Source organism: Myxine glutinosa, chromosome 3, assembly GCF_964187855.1.
Source record: "Myxine glutinosa chromosome 3, kmMyxGlut1.1, whole genome shotgun sequence".
Classification (NCBI taxonomy): Eukaryota; Metazoa; Chordata; class Myxini; order Myxiniformes; family Myxinidae; genus Myxine; species Myxine glutinosa.
In genome coordinates, this window is record NC_136263.1 from 97587328 (window position 1) to 97613565 (window position 26238).

The following is a 26238-nucleotide window of genomic DNA, read 5'->3' on the forward strand; positions in this document are numbered from 1 at the left end:
TGTCTCCATGTTCCCTTTTGATCCCCTGTCAGTCTGTGAACCTACTGCCTCTATAATCTAGCTCCTCCATGAGCTTAAATTTATTTATACTTTTTTTCTTTTTTTTTTACACAGATAATTGATGAAGTTGTTCCTCACTTGTCTTAATAGCAAGCTACTTATCAATTCCACCTCCTCCCCCAATCCCAAGCCTCTAACCTACCATTTTTAAAACCACCCCACCGCATTCCTTTTAAAGTCATAAGAGGTCGAGGCCAACATCAGTTTCTTCACTTTATCACATCATAAAATATAAATCGCCGCAATCAATTTATGCAATTGGATATAGATTACTGTAAGTTTCTTAAATCATAATTACACCTAAAACATGAATACATTATTTCAAAACACAAAAAAGCTGCAGACTATTACTAAAATAATAAGCTGAAATAAAGAGTTTGCAAAAAGGCCATGACTCCTGCTTCTCATTAATACACTGTAATTTGCACTCCACAAGTTAGGCCACAGTTGCTTGGATACAGTCATCACGCGTTGTCCCCAGTAACGGAGAAACTAGTGCTGCCATGTGATTGGTCACGTCACCGTCACCAAGGTGATACTCACATTATACCATAAACGAATCCAACGAAAATGGGGCAATTAGATTTGGCAAAATAATAATCTCCTTAATAAACTTATTTCGGCATATTAATAGCACCAAAACAAACCAATAGGTTGTGAAAATTAACACACAATAGACACAAGTCATTGTGGAAATCTATCTCCATAAAAAGGCAAATGGATACAGCATGCAAACTGTAGCTGTGCTTTGGGAACACAGGTAGCACTTCCAATTCCCAGGAATGAGTCCTTTGCTTTCACGTGATCATTTTGCTCCTGCAGCTATAAAACACGAATTTAAAGTATTGTACAGCACCTAAACACTACTTGAAAATAAATTTATATTCATGAGCATAAAAATTTTCCATCCATTTTCATTAAAACAACCTCCAAGCCACCAAAATTGCCCGTTTTAGTGATCCTACATATTAAACGCAACTACAATGGTACAAGGAGAATTCACACCCATTGCTTTTAGAAATGCACAAAATTGTAGTGGCACTCAAATCTTGCAAACTATCTTACTATAATTCACCAAATGTCCGTCCGTCCGTTCGAAGGTACCGCAAAAACGGCTGAACCGATCGCAACGATATTTTGGGTGGGTAATCCTGGGACCCCTGGGAGTAAAATAGGCTATTTGTTTTTCCAATTTTCCCAAGTTTTCCAATTTTCCAGTTTTTCCAAACACGATGGAATAATATTTACCGATATAAACAGTGATGTGGATTTTGTTGAAATTCTACGTACCAGGAGAGAGTAGATCGTCTCCTGACGAACTCTTCCAATATAAACGTGCGGCTCCGAAGTAACACGGCAGCGTGTGCAAAGCGACTGAGAAACAGGTGTAAAGGCCGCTTCCGTATTACAGATTCGGCGCGTACTCTTCACACATAAACGTGCGACTGAGAAGGACGTGTAGCGGCCACTTCCGTTTTGCAGAATTCAATCTTTTTTCCAAATGGGCGCCATGTACTGTTTAGATTTTGATGATTTGCATGTGATATGATTCAACGGATGTTTATATGAACAGTTTAAAATAAAAAAAGCCTTCTGATATTTTGCCTTTTCATTTGGGCTTCCCAATTGAAGCCCTGCCCTTAAGGGTGGGTACAGTTGCTAGTTAACATAATCCAGGTGTGATACAATGCACACATTGATTTGAACAAATCATCAAAATTAATCATGTAATTGCCATAATTTGCGATAGTTGAGAGCATGAAATGCCTTGGTAAACATAATAATATTTGAGGTAGTGGCATAGTTAACTAGCTATGTCATGCTACAAGCATGCCATGCTACATGCATGCCAAGATACATGCATGCCATGCTACAAGCATGCCATGCTACAAGCATGCCATGCTACAGGCATGCCAAGCTACAAGCATGCCATGCTACAAGCATGCCAAGCTACAAGCATGCCAAGCTACAAGCATGCCATGCTACAAGCATGCCAAGCTACAAGCATGCCAAGCTACAAGCATGCCAAGCTACAAGCATGCCAAGCTACAAGCATGCCAAGCTACAAGCATGCCAAGCTACAAGCATGCCAAGCTACAAGCATGCCAAGCTACAAGCATGCCAAGCTACAAGCATGCCATGCTACAAGCATGCCAAGCTACAAGCATGCTACAAGCATGCTACAAGCATGGCATAGCGAGTAAACATTTTAAGGGTTGTAATGCGATTTGGTGATTTTACATGTGGATTAAGGCGTCTTTTCTCCCTGTCTTCTGTGCTTGCCAACGTAGAAAAATGTGGACAAGAGAGAGACTTTTGCCCTGGATAACTTTTGCCCTTTTGCCCTGTTGGCACAGTTTTAGAAGAGGAGATATAATCGCTTGGCGATATCGTGCCGTGTCACCTTTTGGCACATCGGCCCCTCCCCTCGATCCCACCGCTGCAACGAGGAACAAAGGAGTTCGGCCGGGTGCACAAGTGGGGCTGAGGATGTGTAGTCTTGAAGTTGGAGAACTCGACGGATAGAGAGAGCGATGGAGAGCATGATATGAAGCTCGGCCCTAGTCTGCTTTTGCTATCAGCCGCTGCACCATATAGAAAGTTCACCCTTTGTCTGCTAGGTACAAGGAAACTGAGATGCATGGTTCATTGTCTTAATGATCGCATGCGGTATTTCTGAGGTTTTCATCCTGCCTAGTGGCAGCAGGGCGCATTCTGTGTGCAGCTTTTCCACCACATACACTCAATATAGGCCAGGCTGAAAGCTGGCGTTTACTCGGGACAATTGAGCCTCCAATGACTGAACCATACTGCAACTAGGCATGCTATAGGGTATACTCCCTTTTGTGCTCCGGGTACTATACATCTTACCCTCAACGAGACAAAAATTCTTCCTCCCAATTTACTGTAAATAACCCATCCCTCTACTTACAGGTTACCATGTTTCCTTACATCTTTACCTGTTTGTTCATTCGCTTGCTTTCTCGCTCCACCTATGGCCCGACTGTCCCAATATCAGCAAGTTGCCTTTATCTACCTATCTCAACTCTCTCTTCCACGAGCCAAGATTATTCGTACTTTAAAAACCATCTAAGGTAGACTATATGCTGTCTGCTGTTATTTTCCTCTCTTGCATATCATTTATTGGGCATGCCATGTGATGTTGATAGTGGTTTAATGAATGGGCAAGATGCTCTAAATAGTATTTTATTTTCTTATTCTACATGTCCTCTTTCTTAGTAAAGCTCATGGAAGTACTTGTATATGAACTGCATGAGGATAAAGACCGTTAGGATAAATTGCATGAGCGTGCGCAAAGACTCAGACACCATCTTGGCCAAACCATTATCGATAGCTTCCACAGTAAAACGTTTCACCTTTGGCAGTACTTCAACTCTTCCACGATTCTTGAATTTTGCATTCAAAATGCATTGAGACGTGTACTTTAATGATTCTTATTACCTCCACCACCAAAGGTGGACAGAGGTTATATTTCCACTCCTGTCTGTATGTATGTTTGTCTGACTGTCTGTGAGCAGGATATCAAAAGGTTATGGACAGATTTTTCGACATCTGGTGGATAGGTTGGGTACATGTGTTACAAGGGCGAATCGGTTTTTGTTGAAGATCCGGATGAGGATCCAGATATGAGAATTTTAATTTTTTTAAGCGATTCTTCACCATTGACAGATGGGGTCAAAATGATATAATGTATAGCATGGCATCTCAAAAGTTGTCGATGGATTATGACAAAACTTGTGGGGTGAGTTGGGTAGGTGACAAGGACAAGCTGATAAGATTTTGGTTAGGGTCTGATACAGATCCGGCCTATCAAAACGTAAATGTAGTTAGTCTGCATGAATGTATCTATACAGTATAATGTAACGTGGTCCTTCAACTCTGCTGTTGGTGTTTCCCCCTCTCTATACTCTTCCTTTTGTCCTGTTGCTTCCTGGTCCTTTCTCTTCCACAAGCCTCAACGATATAGGCCTATGCAACAAAAAAAAGAAAAAGTTCAGTCTGGCGGAGGTATGCGCTCTAACAAGTGCCATTCTAGTTATCGATGCTTTGTTTTCATTTTATCATGGTTTTAATATATTTTTTAGAGTTTTGAGATTGGCAGCATGTGCATTGGGATTTCAGTTCAAAATGATATAATCTTGCTTCACTGTTGGCTGGCCTGTTCTGTGTTCCATCTGAGTGTTGCAAACTCATATCACCAGCATTACTCTGCATGGATGTATATACAGCATAATGTAATGTGGCAACCATAATGCTGAATATACATTACACTTTCAGTTTATAGAGCACCATCAACCATGCCATGGCTGCTTCTGCAGCTTTGGACTTTCACCAAATTATTGGTGCATAACATTTTAATAACACCCGAAAAAAATAAAGGCAACACTTGCAACAACAGAAGGTATTTTGCCATCGGGCAGGTATTTCCAACCTTTTCCTCAGTGTGACCTCATTCGGACATGCAAGTTATTGTGATCCGAACACGTCATGCACAGTGAACATCACCATTCATGTCTGACGTTAGATAAATCAACTTGAAAAACTTGAAAAAGTAATAATAATTTTATATACAGTGTGTGTATATACATACAAGTAGGGTGAAAAAGTACGAGTTCACTTAAATCAATACCAAGCTTTCTCAAATCACGATTTCAAACATGAATTTGTCATAATATTGAAGATACTGTATGTATCCATGTTATTAGTTCCCTACCGGTGTCCACCGGAGGGGACAAGAGGTTTGCACGCCGTCCCTCTGTCCGTCAGTCCCTCAGTCCGTCAGTCCGTCTGTCTGTCTGTCCGTCTGTCCGTCTGTCAGTCCGTCACGCAAAGAACAGTTTTCCAGACTTTTTTCTAAACTCTTAATGCTAATGATTTCAAACTTGGTACATGGTTTCCTCATGACAAGTTACAGATCAAGTTCGAACTTCATGACGTTTCGATCATTTTTGACAAAGTTATGGCACTTTGAACTTTGGTAATTTCCCCAACAGTTTTCCGGACTATCATTTGGAGTGCGGTAAGTCAAAGCTGTTAATATTCCTTGTTTTAACTCCAATTTACATTCTGTTTCCACTTTTAGTGAGAAGTAGGGGTCTGTGCAACCATTTATAAACTTTATTTGGTGCAAATCGGATAATTTTTAGCCGAGTTACCTCAGACCGTGAGATGGTAATTATATAATCCACACAGTGCAATACGTGCAGGCTGCTCCACGGAGCGACCTTGCGGGCTTATTAGTCCCCTACCGGTGTTTTCCGGACGACAGACTGCCGGTAGGGGACATGTATTGCAGCGCAATACTCAGAATGCTTGTTCAATTTATTATAGTTATTATTGATTGACACTTTGTCTTAACAGAATAAATAAAATGTGAATACATTTGAGAGAAAGATAAAATTTATGTGAGCAGTCTGACTATGCTCTGGAGTGCATTCCAACACTTTTTGGGAAAAGATTGACTCAAACATAAGCCATAAACAAATTAAATCAATCCCAGATGGAATTGAGGCAGTTCTCAAGGTCACTCTGATTATATATTGATTATACATTAACACAGATTTGATTTTTCCTGTTATATAAGTGTCGTTATATCCCTAAGAATTCATGGAAATCCCTTGAAAGCACTTTTGGTTTCCTACTACAATTATTTATTTTGTTATGGCGTCTTAATTATAATATACTAGCAAATAACCCGGTTCTACCGGGCTATTGGAAATTAATTAGTTTGCAATAGAGTGTGGAATATCGAGGGAGTTTGACAGGAACATCCTTTGACAGCATAATGGCAGGGGCCCGTAGAAATTCCTCGGGGCCTTTTGGGTATTTTGGGTCGAAAAGATCTTCTGGGTCTTTAGAGTCTTTGAGGTTTTTTGTGTCCTCTAGGTATGTTGGGTCTTCGGAGTCTTTTGGGTCCTCACAGATCTTTTTGGTCTTCAGGGTTTTTTGGGTCTTCAGGGTATTTTGGGTCTTTAAGGGTTTTTTGGTTAGTCAGAGTCTTGTGGGCCTTTGTGGTCTTTTGGCTCCGCTGGGTTTTTTGGATCTTCTGGGTATTTGAGGGTCTTCGGGGTATTTTTTGTCATCGGGATCTTAAAGGGTCTTCAGAGGTTTAAGGGGCTTCAGCAGTCGAAAGGTACATTCTAATCGTGCGTAATTAATAGATGTACGTAATAAAAAGACAGGATGTAACCGACGTTCAAACAGTACATAATTAATACACATATAGTCACATTGCTAAATGGACAGACAGCTTCACCAACAGTTTTTTTCGGTTTTATATATTTCGATATATGTATAGTTAGATATTGACAGAATTTTTTTTTTTTTTTTTTTTTTACTTCTTGCACATGTACAAACCAACGACTGAGCATATACACCACGTACACAACGAAAATGAATATAAATCAAGATTGCATGAACAACAATAATTTTAAACCTCTTCGTGCACTGTCTGTACCCAAGAGCTCTTAAATGAGGTATCATTCAGCACTGTATGTGTTGTAGTTACGACGTTTAACCCGATCAGACGCAATCAGGAAACTTGCATTCAGATATATATAGATGAGCTGAAGTACCCGGCGTTGCCCAGAGAAGGGCTAGGGGGAGCGAGGAGGAGGGATGGGGAGGGAGGGGAGCGAGGAGGAGGGATGGGGAGGGAGGTGAGCAGGAGGGGATGGGGAAGGAGGGTGAAAGGAAGGGGGAGTGGAGTGGAGGAGGTGTGAAGAGAAAGGGGAGGGGAGAGAGAACAGGGAAGGGGAGAGAGAAGAGGGGAGGGATGAGGGGAGGGATTGGGGGGGGGGGGAGAAAGATTTTTAAAAATGAAAGAAGAAAAAGGAAAGAAAAGGAGAAATGAGAGGTAAGAGAAAAAGGGAGAAATGTAGAAAAAAAAACAAAATAAAACTAGAACGACACTGGTTAGAGACAATACCTCTGCCAGGCTGAACTGTTTTCGTGTTGCATTCTACTGATAGGCCGGATCTGTATGCGGACCAGAACCAAAATCTAATCGGCTTGTTCTTGTCTTGTTTTAAAAACAAGAACAAAATTGCAAGATAAAATGCAAATATTAAAGAAAATAACTCAATGTACCCTTCCCATGAATCACCACCCTCCCCCCACCCCTTTTTCCCCACTGTGGGTGCATGGGTGCAGAATCCCCCACTCCATCCTCACGCCTTTCTGTGCATGTGTAACCTTTGGCCTTATTATATTGTGCAATAACAATAGGACAGCATATTGCCAACACTCAAAAAATGTCTTGAGTTTCATAACCTCCTGTTGAGTGGTCACAAGAGAATACATGCTCAGTTGCAATGGGTATATCTCAATGTATTGATTTTTTTCAGGTATGGTTTTTTTTTCTCTTTTTCACCTTTGTGTTTGTTGTTTCTACGGCCCATGTGAAATGAAACACTAAAATTAAGGTGAGGTTTTATGTCTAGTAAAAGTATACAAAGGTATACAAAGGTATACAAATAATAAAAGTATACAAAGCTGACAAAAATACCATTCACTTATATGGATCAAAGTGAGATATGACACAGCAGACAAAGCAAGTCAACACACCTGGTGAAAAGTGATGAATAAAGCGATCCAGACAAATGATCCCGAAATGCCCTGTGCTGCCTTCGTCTGCAGGAATATGAGTTCCGAACTGTTGGATGTACTGGCCGAAGTCCGCAGTTCACTTAATGCAGAATCAAAGGGAAAGGCAACAGGCATTGGGGAAGGAGTATTCGGATGTGATGTGGGTGCCCAAGTCTGGTTATCCATAATCTGTAGTAAAAAAAAAAAAAAAAAAGATTCAATATTTTAAAAAGGAGGAAGAAGAATGAGAAAATTTATGGGAATATCAAAATAAGAACAAAAAGTGATTCAAAAGCTAAAAATAATACAAATAGAAATAAGAGCTTATTAAACGATACATGTTCAGGTGAAGGCCCTTATGAAATAAAATCAGTTCACAACAGACTAAACTTCAGCGAACTTTCAACCCAGTTTAATATTTGCATTGATGCTTATACTTACATGCTACATAGTAAACATGGACATTTTATAGTGCACATTCTATTGGACAACATAAAAAATGGACTTTTTATTATATATACAAAAGTAGTAGTTCAACAGAGAAAATTTGTGCAATGGTGTTTAATGGCTACCAGAGCAAGTAATAACAGGAAGTGACATAAATGCTGGTCATAGTATTCTGGGTAAAACCAAGATAGCGGTCAACATCATCATGCGTGCTGTGGAACAGAGATATATCATCAAGTTCCTCTGAAGGAGAACATCAAATAAGCTGACATTGCAGGCACTGCAGGCACAATTTGGTGTGCACTCACAGCTCCATGTCGGCATGTGTACAAACATCAGACTATAATCCCCGTTCATCAAAGAAGTCAATGAGGGCCTAAAAAATCCCACAAGATCAGGCAAGGCTGCAGGATTAGACGGGATATATCCCAAATTTCCGATAAACCTTTGAACCATGGAAAAACGGATGCTGGTGGCTTGCCAAACTCATTCAATCATACTGGCCTCAGGTGGAATATTAAAGAAATATTGACAAGCAAAAGTTATCCTCAGTCCAAGTTATCGCTATTCCGAATCAAGAAAAGCAAGTGCGGACCAAAATAACTTCAAACCTAGTTCTCTTTTCAGCACAACATACAATCTCCTCGAATGGAAGCCGCAAACCGAAATGTCACCAATTTTCAAGGACCATATCCCAACAGAACAAGCTGGGTTGCAGGCCAGTCGTGGTACATGTGACCAGGTTCTGGCATTTACTATCCTCAATGAAGTGTGATGTCAGCGCAAATATACCACCGGAATCACATTTATGGACCTCTCAGCAGCCAATGACACCATTTGATACTTAGGCTTGCTGAAAATACCAGAAGTCATCAGACGCACTCAAACTCTACGAATCTGTTCCTCGGCAAAAGACGATGGTGTACTAAATAATGCCCTGCCGCAAGGGTCAGAGGCCAACTATAAAAGTGTGGGTATGCTGTCTATCTAGTGCTAGTCACATCAAGTACTCTACTTGAACAACAGCCTCACTGACCAAAGGCTTACCATCAACTGCTGTGGCATTCAAGTGCAAACACAAGAAGTACCAACAAATATCTATGTCCAAGACTCCACAGAAGCCTCACGTTCTATAAACACTTACATACCTGCTAAAATCACCAAACCACCCCTCACCCAATGGAAAGCCTCTCACCATGTCCTCTACACTATTTGAGATTTCCTCCTTTTTCCTGCTACTCGCATTCCACCTGAGATGCATAACCTGAAATGACATTCAACAAATCTCCCTCAACAATCAGCTATGCAGACATTGGTCTCTCCTCACCCTGACAACATTTACTAGCTACTGTGCAAACATCCGGATACAAAACCACACCGACAACAATATTCCTCTGCCCCCCCCCCATCCCCTCCTGCCCCCACCTATCTCTTACCTTAAATCCATAACCTAGCTCCCTTGCAAGGCCATCAGGTCTCTTGGAAACAAGCCCCATGCACTTTTCTTCTCAGTAGAGCATGTACAATCTCCATACCCTTTCCTGTCAAACTAACTACATACCAAGACTCAAATCTCGACCACATCTTACCCCTCACCCAAGCTGTTTGAAGAGTTATCAAATGACAAGGTGGTGCGCGTCTGCTGGATGTCAGTTTCTGGATGCCAAGTTGGCAGTGCTCGCTTCCCCACAACAACCCGACCAGACATAAAGGGATGGTGCCATAACCTTTGTTAACTCTTTCTTTTGAAGAGCTCGTACCCATGGTTGTTAGCCTGTGTCTTTCACATCAGGGTGGCCAGCCCTGTCAATAGAATTCCTGACTCTAAACATTAATGAGCTACATACAAACTGCCAATGAAATGCCATGATCAGGTGCCCTTTTAATGCTCAATGGCATTTTCTTTATCACATTTTACATCAAAAAGCAGATGCATTCCAACTCCAAACGTCAAAACAATCAAAAGGCAAAGAATCACTTGATAAAAATAATTTTAATATAAAAAAAAAAAAAGATTTCTGTCATAGCCTCGGCCCTTGATGTCATAATCACTTGAAGCGCACAACAAGAGATGATAAAGATTCCCTTTTTAAGGCCATTTTCCCCACTAGAATGGGGGTTAGCCTTGCGGGCCCCATGACAATCATCATGGGTCCCTTTTTGAGGCAATGTTTTTATGGCCGGATGCCATTTCTGATGCCAACCCTTTAGTCGCCTCTTACGACACGCAGGGATACGGTGTACCTATTCTAAACCGGGGCACACACCGGCAATACAACAAATACACTCAAAACTACCTGCTCATCTGCTGAACGCATTCCACATATTAATTTGCCTTGTTGTATAAGATTGTAAAAAGCGTTGTTCGATGCTAATCTCTGGGCATGTGACTCCAGCACAGCTACTACCCCGCGAGCGAAGTGAAAAGCGGAGTGAAGCAATTGCTTCACTTTCTCTATCTGTCTGCAGACGTCAGTCTATGATCGAGGAAGTGCTTAATTTCAATTCAATTTAATATTTTGAACACTATGAAACTATGGAATGCGAATGGGAACATGAATCGGAACTCTAACCTGCAGTTCAGCAGTACTTTGGCTCTGAATTGTACAGAATTTCGTCCCGAGCACACATGTTCAGAGAGGGGTATAAGGTAATTGTTTTTAAGGACGGTCCTTTTTTTGCGATCAGAGAGGGGTATAAGGTAATTGTTTTTAGGGACGGGTTTTTTATGGGGCTCAGATTAACCTTTATTAGTACAAACTCAAAACCGCAACAATATACAGTCACGTGAAAAAGTAAGTACACCCCATGTAATGTTTTGACTTTTTCAACATATTTCAACATGCAGCTATTTGATCTTCATTTCAACAATATTGACAGATAAAGGTGATATAATATAACAAATATCATGAAACATTTACATTTTGTAGTCCATTGTATAATTTAAATAAACATAAATGCAAATTTCGCATGTGGAAAAAGTAAGTACACCCTTGGCTCTAATAGGTGGTATTGCCCCCTTTGGCAGAAATAACCTGTAAACTGTAAAATGCAAGTATCGCTGAAAAGAGACATTGTCTAAGCTGTCCTTCTGGCACTGGTCGGGCCAATCACAAGAACACCATGTGTCAAAGTGTGTTGATTAGCTCACGTGACAAACTTTGATTGGCTAATGATAATGCACATCATAGCTGTGAAGCAGCTAGGGGATATAATAACCCAAACCCCCACAATGCTGCAGTTGCATCAAAACAAGCGGAGAGCTTGCACAAATTGTTTTTTTGCTTGCAAGGAACATAGTTTTGTATTTGTATAAATGTGGCACCAAGTGTTCGTAAATGTGATGTGCTGCTTACTCGGGCCACAATTCGAAAGCAATTAGTGCAACAGTTTTCTGCACATTTGGATTCATTCAACAGATGTCGTCTGTTTTGATGTTTTTTTAGGGACAGGGGATTTTTTGGGGCTCAGAGAGGGGTATATGGTAATTGTTTTTAGGGACAGGGGATTTTTTGGGGCTCAGAGAGGGGTATATGGTAATTGTTTTTAGGGACGGTTTTTATGGGGGGCTCAGAGAGGGGTATAAGGTAATTGTTTTTATGGGCGGGGTTTTTTTGCGATCAGAAAGGGCTATAAGGTCATTGTTTTTAGGGACGGGGTTTTTTTGCGATCAGAGAGGGGTATAAGGTCATTGTTTTTAGGGATGGGTTTTTGGGGGGCTCAGAGAGGGGTATGAGGTAATTGTTTTTAGGGACGGTTTTTGGGGGGCTCAGAGAGGGGTATAAGGTAATTGTTTTTAGGGGTGGGGGTGTTTTTTGGGTGCAGAGAGGGGTATAAGGTAATTGTTTTAAGGGACAGTTCTTTGGGTGGCTCAGAGAGGGATATAATGTAATTGTTGTGTCCCTGCCTGGCAGTCAAACAAAATTGAAAATCATTACAAACAGGAAACTTACTGTTTTAGGGACATAACAAAAGACACAGACAACAGGAACGGATAACTAATTTAATGTGTTAAATAAGGTGGTGTAAAAGACGGTGCATCAATGGTGGTAAACTTCTGAAAAAAGGTAAACTTTTTCTACAGACTTTAAAATCTTTATTTTATTTAAATTGAATTATATACTTCAACATTGTAGAACACAAATTGCCTTGTTGTCATTTCCAAAAACCTCCAGTTTTGCAGTATTTGGACAAAATATTTGGCCACTTTACACCATCTTGACCAATGCAATGTGTCACTCACGCTCTCTGGTGGGGGAATAGAGATTCAGACAAAATCACGGCTTGCAGGAAATATTGATCATGCTCGGAAAAACAATAAGAGTTCAAAATAATATTCCCATGTCCTTTTTCTCAAGACTGAGCAGGGTAAGGTGTTATATGAACTTTCTAGTTGAAAATGGAAACAAATTAGAAATAAAATGGTAATTAGAGTGTAATAATCAGGATCCATCTGTACACTATGTAAGCACCAACCGGAAGCCTCTTCTCCCAATGCATGCGATTCATTTGATGACCCCTTCGAGACCAACAGATTCCTGTCTATAAGTGTTGAACTATAAATACTACTCGCTGAAACCTGTGAAATTTAAAACCTCAGGAACATTACCATGTTACTCTGCTATCTGGATGAGGTATGGATCATCGATGTATGTCCAGTGGTCATTGGGTGATTACCTGACAAAAACCACCTTTAGAGGCCATTTTTCCCCGCAAAGCGGGGGTTGGCTTTTTTCGGGAACCGTGGTTGTTGTTGTTTTTCGGTCCCCTTTTTTGAAGCAATGTTTTATGGCCGGATGCCCTTCCTGACGCCAACCCTTTTTGCTGCCTTTAACGACAAACAGGGAATTACCAGTGAACTGGTACTCAATTAGCCGACCTCGGAAGGATGACAGGCTGAGTCAACCCCCCTGGCGTTAATTCAGCGATCGACCGGGATTCGAACCCGGGATCCTAGGTATCCTAAGCCGGCACCCTAGCCGCTAGCCCAACACCAGGGCCTATTGGATTACCTGACAGATGGAAAATAAAAATTTGGCCACCAGTTTTCCAAATGAACAACGCAGGACAATTATATACAGCTAGTAATTCCAAAGTACATCTCTCTCTATAAATAATTGTAAAAAACAACCCCACTCCTAAAAAAATATAGAATTGCAATATATACAGTCACGTGAAAAAGTAAGTACACCCCATGTAAAGTTTTGACTTTTTCAACATATTTCAACATACAGCTATTTGATCTTCATTTCAACAATATTGATAGATAAAGGTGATATAATATAACAAATATCATGAAACATTTACATTTTGTAGTCCATTGTATAATTTAAATAAACATAAATGCAAATTTCGCATGTGGAAAAAGTAAGTACACCCTTGGCTCTAATAGGTGGTATTGCCCCCTTTGGCAGAAATAACCTGTAAACTGTAAAATGCAAGTATCGCTGAAAAGAGACATTGTCTAAGCTGTCCTTCTGGCACTGGTCGGGCCAATCACAAGAACACCATGTGTCAAAGTGTGTTGATTAGCTCACGTGACAAACTTTGATTGGCTAATGATAATGCACATCATAGCTGTGAAGCAGCTAGGGGATATAATAACCCAAACCCCCACAATGCTGCAGTTGCATCAAAACAAGCGGAGAGCTTGCACAAATTGTTTTTTTGCTTGCAAGGAACATAGTTTTGTATTTGTATAAATGTGGCACCAAGTGTTCGTAAATGTGATGTGCTGCTTACTCGGGCCACAATTCGAAAGCAATTAGTGCAACAGTTTTCTGCACATTTGGATTCATTCAACAGATGTCGTCTGTTTTGATGTATGCAGCATTGTGGGGAATTGGGTTATCCCATCCACTTGGTGCTTCAATGGAGGCTGGTAGGATTCCCTAGAGGTATGCACACTCACCTCTAAATTGTCTAGCCTGGGTTTTAATCTCAGCCCAGCAAGAAACTGCCACGCTGGTGTTTCACAGGCAGGTAGATTAATCAATATGTATGCCATCCCTCGGATCAACGTTAAACTGAACATCTTCCGGTATTATTTGGGAGACATTAAAGATCCCAGGATGTCCTTCATGAAGAGTAGATGAGCTATCACCGGCACCATGGCTAAATTCCAAATTCCTGCCCTAACCTACAAGAGGGCATTGCATCAGTGGCATAGCCATGTTCTCAGCCATTGATGATACCCCACAGCCTTGTGATGCATATGAAAGAAGAAGAAGAAGCTTCTTCGCATGATGTGCTTATAATGTGCATAATGTCTGCCACGTGAACAAATCACAAACCACCTGTGAACATAAATTGCTTTGATTTCTGACATATGATATTCTTGCCATCGGATTATTCTGACGGCAATGTCATGTTACGGCTACCGGTCATTCCGGTTTCCCAGTTCGAATCTGGAGGATTACGTCAAAGCGACCGCAACAGTCGACTGCTTCAAGACCTCCCTGTCGGATCTTCGTCTGGTGACCACGTTACCATGAAGATTGGAAGTCTCAAAGCAGACTGGTTAATATGTTGTGCCACACCGATAGGCTTCTTGCGACTGTAACCAATATCAGGCCGAACAACCTGGATCATGTGACTTGATCTTCACAGGAGTGTAGAGCATGAAACCAATGGTCTCCTGAACAGGATTTATAAAAACACAAAATAGAGCGGCCACCACAGACATAATTCACCTGAGACCAATTTATGTTTATTTATAAATAAATGGTCACAGGGAGGGAACAGGAGGAAAAACAAACAAAAAAAAAAAAAACCACCTTTAGAGGCCATTTTTCCCCGCAAGTGGGGGTTGGCCTTTTTTGGGAACCGTGGTTGTTGTTGTTTTTCGGTCCCCTTTTTGAAGCAATGTTTTACGGCCGGATGCCCTTCCTGCCGCCAACCCTTTTTGCCGCCTTTAACGACAAACAGGGAATTACCAGTGAACTGGTACTCAGGAGGAAGGACTCAGTACTCAGGGAACTCAGGGACTGGTACTCAGGGAACAGGAGGAAGTGATACAGTAAATGGTAATAAAAAATGAGCTCAATAATCAAAACCCTTACCCTTACCGAAGCATACGTGTCCACAAACCAAATAAATGGGATTCCTTACATTGCCTATGCCTTAACTGGGCCCACAGACATTCCACAAGAGATAGACATAGTTGGGGACAGACAAGACAGAAAGAGATGGTTGGGCAAACCCGGTGAGTCCGGATCATGAAGAAGATCACAGAGTTCAGGAGTCCGATTACTCAGTGGCGAAGAATCACTTTAAAACTTTGAGTATCCGGATCAAGATCTTCACCAAAATCGAATCATTCCATCCATGTCACGCGTCATGTGACGCCCCAACCTGTCCACCAGGTTTCATCAATTCGTCCATAACTTTTTTCAGATATCCTGCTCACGGACAGACAGACATGTGTGAAAACATATAACCTCATCCAGCTTCGGTAGCGGAGGTGAAAATGAAAAGGTCGGGATGGGGGGGGGGGGTCTGGGTGTGTCACACCAAGGTACCCCGGTGGTGAATTTGGACAGGATTGGATCATAAAGAGAAGCAAAGGAAGAAAGCAAGAAATCTTCCATCCCTGCAGGAGAGGAGGCATCCCCCATCCTTGAGCAATGTGTTGCTTGATCCACGGAATGAAATGCCATCGTATAAAGTGAAAGACTCATCTGTTTGTGAAACCACGAAGACGTCCATGAGGCGGTGCTCCGACTTTGGTGTGGAGTCCATCACTCCCTCCCATGCACACGACACCATCATGCACACCAGAGATGTCCTCTCATTCTCAAAATAGTCAAGCACGAATGCAGAAAGTGAGAAAAGCGAGAGAACACGCAATAACTTATTCCACCGGTGGCCCGGGAATCCGGGATCAAAGGTTACAAATAAAAAGCGCCAAATAACAAGCGACAAAGCGAGGGAGCTTCGGCGCACACCTACAGACCATACCTTGGTGTCCAAATTGAGGCACAACAATCGGACTTCGCCGTCACAACATCGCTAACTGGGCTCCGCACAGAGAGGATGGAATTCAGCTCCAAATGTCGTCTCTCTCTCTCTCTCGTGATTCGTTAACCGGTGCGAGCTCGTTCTCTCCCTCGCCGACCACGGCGCCTGGAACGCTGGAAGCGTCGAAGCGATGGCAGATCCCGTGACGTCACGCGTTGGCAAGGAATCGCGTAGGAGTGACGTGGCGAGAGGAGGGGGAGGGAAGAGGGGGGAGGGAATGTGTTCAGCATCTGATCAGGTAACATGTTGAAGGGGGTATTTCCCCGGGGCCCATTGTGGCTCTCGGTCCTGTGTGGCATCTGGCATGCACCCCCTCCTCCCCCGGCCCCCCTCTATCCCCATTGGCCTTTTGACGAAGCCAGTCAGGATCATTGCATCAGATTCACAGGATCTAAAGATGTCGTTCATGAAGCCCCTAATTTTAGCTATGCCTGCCTGGGATGAGCTTACTACAGTAATAGTACTACCTACAACCAGGTAATGAGCCAACTAAACTCAACAGGTATTTTCACAGTGATGAGGAAGCGTTGTTATTACTACAGACACATCAAATGGAATTAAATAACCATTGATGAGATAAATTCATGTTCATTTTAAAAAGTAGGGGAGATTTAGGGGACGATACAGTAAAGGGAAGGGTTACAGGTGCAGAGCAACCAGTGAACCAGGTGAGGTGATCATTATCACCGAAACAAGAGTTGTGTAGCGGTTACCGCTGGATGCACACAATCGCCTTGCACCGGCCAGAACACGGCCAGACGCGCCTCTCCCGGGCATGCCCGGACTCACTGTTCCCGGGCACGCCCGAACCTCCCGGGCACGCCCGGTCTCGTCTTTCCCGGGCATGCCCGCTCTCGCCTTTCCAGGGCTCGCCCAGAGCGTCCGGGCATGCCCGCTATCGCCTTTCCAGGGCTCGCCCAGAGCGTCCGGGCATGCCCGCTATCGCCTTTCCAGGGCTCGCCCAGAGCGTCCGGGCACGCCCAGCCTCGACTTGCCAGGCCGCAGCCAAACACGCCCGGGCAGGTCCAGACTCGCCTTTCCAGGGCTCGCCCAGAGCGTCCGGGCATGCCCGCTATCGCCTTTCCAGGGCTCGCCCAGAGCGTCCGGGCATGCCCGCTATCGCCTTTCCAGGGCTCGCCCAGAGCGTCCGGGCATGCCCGCTATCGCCTTTCCAGTGCTCGTCCAGAGCGCCCGGGCACGCCCAGCCTCGACTTGCCAGGCCGCAGCCAAACACGCCCGGGCAGTTCCAGACTCGCCTTTCCCAGGCTCGCCCTTGATACCCGGGCATGCCCGGTATAGCTTTTGCCGGGCAAACTTCCCGACATAAATGTGTATATATATTGCTGCCCGATAAACGAGCTTTTGTCAGAATACCTGAGCTGTTTTGTTTCATTAAAGCAACTCGGATGAATTCCGTCTTTGGTCGCGTCAATTCTTTCGACTCGCGTTGGAGCGCAGCTCCTTCACTGGTGACCTACCGACATGGACACGGCAGTGACTCTTAAACTGCCTACCTTCTGGGAGGCTCACGCGGCTGTTTGGTTCGCCCAGGCGGACTCCCTGTTCGCCCTGCGAGGCATCACCGCGGACGACACCCGCTTCCACCACGTCGTGGCAGCGCTCGGTTCCGCCACCACGGCCCGCGCCCTGAGCCTCCTCGAGCACCCGCCGGCTGCCGACAAGTATGATGCGCTGAAGACGCTCCTCCTCGACGCTTTCGCCCTCTCACCGGCGGCACGCGCACGGCGCCTGCTCGACCTGCCCGAGCTCGGCGACACGCGCCCGTCCGAGCGCATGGACTATATGCTCTCGTTGCTCGGTGAGCACTCTCCGGATTTTTTGTTCCGCGAGTTGTTCCTTCGCCAGCTGCCTCACCCGGTACGCCTCGCCCTGGCTGGCACGTCGATCACCGATCCCCGCGCCCTCGCCAGGGAAGCCGATAAGATCTCCTCGGCGGGCCAACACATCGGCGCGGCTACCTGGAGCCTGCCGCCATCCGAGGCGACGCCCACGACGCCCGAGCGCCCTGCGCGGTTGGAGGCCGAACTGCCGGTGAAACTGGCGGCCGCCACGCCGCACCGACCGTTTCCGACACGACGGCCAGGGCCTCCACCTGACCAGGCGTGGTGTTATTACCACGCCAGGTTCGGACACAAGGCTCGGACGTGCCGACTCCCGTGCACTTTCGGCAAGTCGGGAAACGGCCGGGCCGGCGTTCATTCCCAGCCATGAGTGCCGGCCACTCGGGCAACTTGCTTTTTATTCGGGACAAAGCGTCCGGGCGGCGTTTCCTTTGTGACACCGGCGCCCAACTGAGCGTCATACCCGCCTCCGAGCAAGACAGGCGAGACGCCGTTTGCGGCCCCTCTTTGGTCGCTGCTAATGGCTCGGCCATACGCACTTTCAGCCCGCGCAACGTCACCCTCTGCTTCGGCAGCCAGCGCTTTCAGTGGACCTTTGTGACCGCCTGCGTCCCCATGGCTTTGCTGGGCGCCGACTTCCTCTGCGCGCACGGGCTGCTGGTCGACGTCAAACGTCGTCGCCTTGTCAACGCCGAGACCTTCAGCTCCCTGGCGTGCACGATGAGCAGCTCCGCGCCGACCGAACTGGCGTGCGCCCTCCCGACGGCGAACGAATTCGCTCGCCTGCTCGCGGAATTCCCGGCCCTCACACGGCCGACGTTTTCGGCCGTCGCAGTGCGGCATGGGATCGAGCACCACATACCCACTACGGGCCCGCCGGTCTACGCCAGGGCCCGCCGCCTCGACCCGGCCAAGCTCGCCGTGGCAAAGGCCGAGTTCGACGCGTTGGAGCACCTCGGCATCGTGCGGCGCTCCAATAGCGCGTGGGCCTCACCACTGCACATCGTGCCAAAGCCGGGGGGCGGATGGCGCCCGTGTGGCGACTACCGCCGCCTCAACGACGCTACCACCCCCGACAGGTACCCGATCCCGCACATCCAGGACTTTTCCGCCCGTATGGCGGGATGGGTCATATTTTCCAAAATTGACCTGATACGGGGATACCACCAGGTACCTGTCCGGGCGGCCGACGTCCCGAAGACGGCCGTCATCACGCCGTTCGGCCTGTTCGAATTTTTGAGGATGCCGTTTGGCCTCAAGAACGCGGCACAGGCGTTCCAGCGCTTAATGGATGGCGTGCTGCGCGACCTGCCATTTCTTTTCGTCTATCTGGACGACATCCTCGTCGCCAGCACGTCCCGCGCCGAGCACCTCCTCCACCTCCGAACACTGTTCGGTCGCCTCAGCGAGCACGGCTTAATTGTCAACCCGGCCAAATGCCACTTCGGCACGACGACCATTGACTTTTTGGGCCACCGCTTCACCAAGACCGGGGCCGTGCCGCTGCCGACCAAGGTCGAGGCCATCACCACGTTCCCGCGTCCCCGTTCCATCAAGGCCCTACAAGAGTTCCTCGGCATGGTGAATTTTTATCACCGATTCGTGCCCCGCACTGCTCAGCTCATGCGGCCCCTTTACGAGGCCCTCCGGGGCAAGCCGGCCAAGCATGACATCGTTTGGTCCGCGGCCATGGACGCGGCCTTCACGAGCGCAAAACTGGCCCTCGCCGACGCAACGCTGCTGGCTCACCCGGTGCTCAATGCGCCCATCGCCCTCACTACGGACGCCTCCAACTACGCGGTGGGCGCCGTCCATGAACAATGGGTGGACGGGGTTTGGCAGCCACTGGCAGCACGCCCAGCCTCGACTTGCCAGGTCGCAGCCAAACACGCCCGGGCAGGTCCAGACTCGCCTTTCCAAGGCTCGCCCTTGATACCCGGGCATGCCCGGTATAGCTTTTGCCGGGCAAACTTCCCGACATAAATTTGTATATATATTGCTGCCCGATAAACGGGCTTTTGTCAGAATACCTGAGCTGTTTTGTTTCAATAAAGCAACTCGGACGAATTCCGTCTTTGGTCGCGTCACTTCTTTCGACTCGCGTTGGAGCGCTGCTCCTTCAGTACCATGTCACGTGCACGGGTCACTTGCTGTGCGTGGCACGAGGCCGTGTATCTATCTACCTGTCTCGCTGATGTAGTCGGTCCATGTCCTGCGGTATCAAGTGTAAGTTACACTATTCACAGAGTGTCGGTACCACCGAAGCAGCTTCCTGAGCAAGAGTGAAATACAGATCCTGGGTGGTTCAACATTGCCTTTCCCAGCAGTAATATGGTAGGAACTTGGCCATGATGCTGGCGATAGCTCGCCTACTCCTTGCGAGGATCACCGTGGGGTCTTTACCGTAGACCAACTAATTCCGGCAGACGGGACATCCGTTTAACGTCCATCTGAGTGACGGCACACACCTTGCCGAATCACCCCACCTGTGAAACACCGGAAAGACAGTTTATAGCTGGGTCAGGATTCGAACCCAGGCTAGACAGCTTCGAGGCGAGAGTGCTTTGCTCTTGCTCTCGGACATCCTGCCAGCCCTGCCCACAAGGCCCGATAAATAACACTGTACAATAAATAACACTGCACAACAAATAACACTGTATAATAAATAACACTGTACAACAAATAACACTGTATAATAAATAACACTGTACAACAAATAACTCTTTTTTTTTTCTCTTTTATACTGAATCGAGGCTCGTGAAAGAGCTAACATTTATCAAACAAACAAATCAAACAAACAAAATATATAAAAAGAGGGAGCGGTAGACAAGATGGGGAGAGAAGGGGAAGCACACAAACACAACATTTGAGAGCAGGGACATCGGGAGATGTGTGGGAGGGAGGAGAGGGCTTGGTGGGAGGGGCCGTGGGAAGGGGGGGGGGGTGGGAGAAGTATAAACACAAGAACACCAAGGACTACCAGGACAGAAGTTGGTATTTCAAAAAAGTGGATTTGGGGTGAAATTAGCGGGGGTAGAAAAGATCAAGGTTTTGAATGGGGGAAGATAAGAGATGGTGGTGAACAGCTGTTTTAAAGACCTGGAGGGAGGATTGAGATTGAAGAGAGTGAGAGAATTTGTTCCAGAGGCGGGAGAAAAGAGGAATGAAGGAGTGCAGGTGAGCAGAGAGTCTTGATTTTGGCAGTTTAACCATAAGAGGGTTGCAGGCAGATCTTGTGCGACCTGTAGGAATATTTGGGGGACAGAGCCCAGAGAGAGCTGGAGGAGCAAGGCCGGAGAGGAGTTGGTAAAGACAGAAAGACCACCAACCTGCCTGCGGTGAGTAAGTGAAAGGCCCTCGGAGGTAGCTTCATCGCGGGAGATTCCAATGATTCTGAAAGCTTTGGTTTCAACAGCGTGAAGCCGAGCTCGGTGAGAGGCAGGAGCACCGGCCCAGAGGGGGGGGAACAGTATTCCATTGAGCTGCGGATGAAAGCCTTGTATGTGGTGAGGAGCTCAGGTGTGCCAATGAAGGACTTTGCACGACGGAGGATGCCCAGTCGGCGACTGGCTTTGGAGGCCAGATTTGAAATGTGGTTTTCCCAAGAAAGATGATGGCAGATAGTGAGACCCAAAAGCTTGAGTGACAGAACTTCTTGGAGAGGATTATTCAGAAAGTGGATAGGAGGGTTGTCCAGTCGGTCTTTTCGGAGAGACATATTTTACGTGCTCCTCCCCAAACTCCAGTCACGGTGTACCTCCGAGCCTCGAGAGGAGTCACGGCAGAAAGATGTGTTATTCTGTGTGTCAAAGATCAATGGTGAAACCACACCAATTGAAAAACCACTAACTATTTTTTACTTTTTCAAAACAGTTATCTCTATTTCACCTGAACAATAACAATAATAGTACATGCAACCAAAAATGTTTACAGTGGATGAGAACCACAACAACGGAAGTGACGAATCCATAACACTTCCCCCCCCCCCCCCCCCCCCCCCTCTCAAGAAAGAAAGTTGGAACATAGTGAAAACTTTCTTTCCATGCAAAAACCCTTTTTAACAAACAAGTAAAACTCACCCCCAAATGATCAATTTGTGTGAGCAACAATAATTAATATTCCCGAGAAGAAAGCAACAAAACTTCCAAACAACCGACAGGAATTTTCAAAGTTAGTTCACTCTGGATAAAGCATCAGCAACGACATTGACCCTGCCCTTTACATGCTCAATTTCCAAGTTGAACTCCTGCAAAGACAAACTCCATCTCATCAACCTCTGATTTTTATTTTTCATTTTTTGAATGAAGGTTAAGGGGTTGTGATCAGTGAAGACTTTTATAGGAAAGGTAGTAGTTCCCAGATACACCTCATAATGCTGAAGCGCTAGCAGGAGAGCAAGGGTCTCTTTTTCCACAGTGGCATAATTTGCTTGATGTTTGTTAAACTTTCTGGAGTAGTAGCACACCGGGTGATCCACTCCATCCTCATCTTCCTGTAATAGAACTGCCCCAGCCCCCACATCACTTGCATCAATGGCCATCTTGAAAGGTTCTTGAAAATCCGGCGCTGCTAGGACAGGAGAGCTCATTAATATTGCTTTGACGTGGGCAAAGGCAGCCTGGCATTTTCATCCCAAACAAACTTGGTCTCTTTCCTCAGCAAATTCGTTAAAGGGGCTACCACATCAGAAAAATTCCTGCAGAACCGCCGGTACCAACCAGCCATACGCAAGAATCTCATAAGCTCCTTCTTCCCTTTTGGAACTTGGAAGCGATCAATGGCTTCTATCTTGGCTGTCACGGGTTGCACCTGACCCTGACCTACTACATGGCCGAGGAACACCACCTGTGCTTTTACAAACTTACTCTTAGATAAGTTGATGGTCAACCCTGCCTCGGTCAGTTTCTTGAAAAATGCCTGAATTTGTTTAATATGATATTCCATGGTCATGGTGTGAATGATGACATCATCCAGATAAGCCTCCACCCCATCAAGGTCTGCAATGAGCTTATTAATCAGCCGTTGAAATGTAGCAGGCCCGTTTTTCAATCCAAAGGGAAGAACCTTGTACTGATACAACCCATTTGGTGTGACTAAAGCCGAGATTTCCTTGGCTCTATCAGTAAGAGGGATCTGCCAATACCCTTTCAGCAAGTCAAATTTAGTTACAAATTTAGCTGGGCCTATTCTATCAATACAGTCATCAATCCTCGTGATGGGATATGAGTCGGTCTTGGTCACTGCATTAACCCGTTTTAAATCCGTACAACAGCGAAAACTGCCATCGGGTTTCGGAACCAACACACATGGTGAGCTCCATCCACTGCTGCTTGGTTCGATGATGTCATTCTCCAACATACACTGAACCTCCTTCCGAAGATACTCCATCTTCACAGGGTTCATCCGATAGGGGTGTTGCTTCACAGGAGTGGCTTCCCCCACCTCAATATCATGATATACCAGGTCAGTACGACCAGGTACATCTGTGAACAAATGAGCAAACTCAAAGATTAGGCTGGATCGTTGTCCTTGTTGTTCCCTTGTCAAATGACCTAATTTATCATCTAAATGACTCAACACCTCCGTGTTCGTCAATCTGGGACAAGCCTGGTCATCAAAGTTATCAAACTTCACACCGGCCTCAACCTCTGGATTCTCTTGCACCCCGACTACAGGTGAGACAGGAACCATTTTCCCCACAGGCTTCCTCTCATGATATTTCTTCAGTCGGTTGACATGACACAGCTGCTGCTTTTTCCGTCGGTCGGGAGTTGTCACCACGTAAGCCGTTTCTTAACCCTCCTTTCGATTGCAGAGGGACCAAAATATCTAGCCTGTAGTGGCTGACCTGGAACAGGAAGCAACACTAACACTCGGTCCTCAGGACTGAAATTTCTTATCTGAGATTTCTTGTCATGTCTCACTGTCATTTTATCCTGTGTCACTTTCAAGTTTCTTCTTGCAACTTCACAAGCCTTTGCCAATCTGTGCCTAACCGTTGACACATACTCTACCACTGTTGACTGTGACTCCTCCTGTAGCCACTGTTCTTTCACCAATTTCAATGGTCCTCGCACTGAGTGTCCAAACACAAGTTCAAAAGGACTGAATCCCAATGACTCCTGAACAGATTCCCTCGTAGCAAACAACAATAAGGGTATTCCTTCATCCCAATCCTTGTCACATTCAAAACAATACGTTCTGATCATATTCGTCAATGTCTGGCGAAACCTTTCCAAGGCCCCTTGGCTCTCGGGATGGTAAGTACTTGATCTTACTTGCTCCACTCCCAACAGGTGTACCACTTGCTGAAAAAGTGTTGACATGAAATTGGAACCCTGATCAGACTGGATGACCTCAGGTAGGCCAACCAAAGTGAAAAATTTAATCAAGGCCTTCGCAATAACTGCCGCAGTAATTTTTCTAAGAGGCACTGCCTCTGGGAACCTTGTGGAAGCGCACATGATGGTCAGCAAATACTGATGTCCAGCCTTAGTTTTGGGTAAAGGGCCTACACAGTCAATAATGACACGGCTGAATGGCTCTTCAAAAGCTGGAATTGGTTTTAAAGGTGTGGATGGGACTTTCTGATTAGGTTTTCCCACCAGCTGGCAAGAATGGCAAGATTTACAGACCTCCGCTACATCACGTCGCAATCCTGACCAGAAAAAATGTACCAATATTCTGTCCCATGTCTTGTTCACTCCAAGGTGCCCGGCCAAAGGTGTCTCATGCGCCAAACTCAATATCTCCTTCCGGTACGGCGGTGGCACCACAATTTGGAAATGAACTTTCCACTCATCGTTTGCTGGCACCTCCGGTGGTCTCCATTTTCTCATGAGTATTTCCCCTTTCATGAAGTAACCAACAGGTAACTTCAAAGCCTCTTCCTCTGTAACGGCTTTACCAATTAAACTCCGGATCTCCGAATCTCCGTGTTGTTCTTCAACAAGTCTCTTTCGGACCAGCACCGTTTGCTCAACCTCGCTCCCAGATGTCTCCGACGGACACTCCATTTCCTCTTTGGTTCCAGATGCCACCTTTTCCTTAAGTTCCTTGATGTTACTCCCTTTCCTATTACCTCTTTCCGAATTTTCCTCCAATACCTCTAAGGAACCCAAATCCACATCGCCTTCCTTCTCCTTCTCTTCAGAGCGCTTCCTCCCCATAGCCCGAGTCACTGCACAGGATGGAAAGATACCCGGAATCTCCTGCTTTAACTGTGTGGTGTTATTTTCCATACTGGGCTTTTCAACCAACATTGGATTACAAGAAACTCGACCACCGGCCAAATCATTCCCGATAATAAAAGAGATACCCTCTGCAGGAAGAATGGCTTGTAAACCTACGGTGACCGGTCCTGACACCAAATCAGACTTCAAATGGATGACATGAAGAGGAGCTTTAAAAGAGCCACCAACCCCCTGTAAAAGAACACTAACACCAGTTGCCGTCTTCTCTGCCAATTGCAAACTGCCCTCAAGCATCAAAGATTGATGTGCTCCTGTGTCCCTCAATTCCCTACCAGGTCTCTGGCTCGTTAAGTCTCCATCCAGTGACACAAACCCCTCTGAAATAAAAGCTTTGTAAACCTCTTGAACAAGGTCGTTCTGTGATGCCGTAACTTTGGCATGGGAACCTTCACAAGGCACTGTCCTCCAAGGACGATTTCTCGCATTTGCCAATGCATTCGGAGTTGTACTAGTCTGACTCCGCTCCTGATTTTTCCTTTTCAGGGCATAACATTGGGACATCAAATGCCCAGGTTTCTTGCAAAAAGTGCAAGTAGGCCCGGAGGAAAAACTCGTGGTCTGCCTCGGCCCCCCCGGAAGATAGGTCTGTCTTGGAACTGTAGTCTTCTGACCCATAAAAGTCGCGGTATCAGATTTGTCCCCATAGTCCTCTCTAGGCCGCCTCCATGAAAATCTGTTCTCCGCACCGGATTTACCATAACTCCCCTGGCTAACTCTAGGCGGGAAGTTAGGTTTGTGGAACCCCATCCTGTGTGTCAAGGCATAGTCATCTGCCACGGTTGCTGCCTCATACAACTCTGGTACTTTCTTCTCATCCAGATGTACTATAATGTCCACGTGGACACACTGTTTGAATTCCTCCACCAAGATCAATTGTCGTAACAGGTTGAAGTCTTTCCCAATCCCCTTCGAGTCACACCACCGATCAAACATGGTTTCCTTCATTCTGGCAAACTCCACATGGGTCTCACTCTCCCTCTTCCTGGCAT

General features: G+C 45.7%; 1 protein-coding gene across 1 annotated transcript in view; it reads right to left on the reverse strand.

Moving 5' to 3' along the window:
* The window catches only part of LOC137423353 (transmembrane protein 184B), a 92877-nt gene extending 76608 nt beyond the window's left edge, over positions 1-16269 (reverse strand). Inside the window, exons 1-2 of the mRNA XM_068110400.2 lie at positions 16075-16269; positions 7648-7857 (exon numbers count right to left, since the gene is read on the reverse strand). Coding sequence (XP_067966501.1) covers positions 7648-7854 — 207 coding nt within the window. The 5' untranslated portion in view covers positions 7855-7857; positions 16075-16269. The remainder of the gene's footprint in view (positions 1-7647; positions 7858-16074) is intronic.
* Between the last annotated feature and the right edge of the window lie 9969 nt (positions 16270-26238).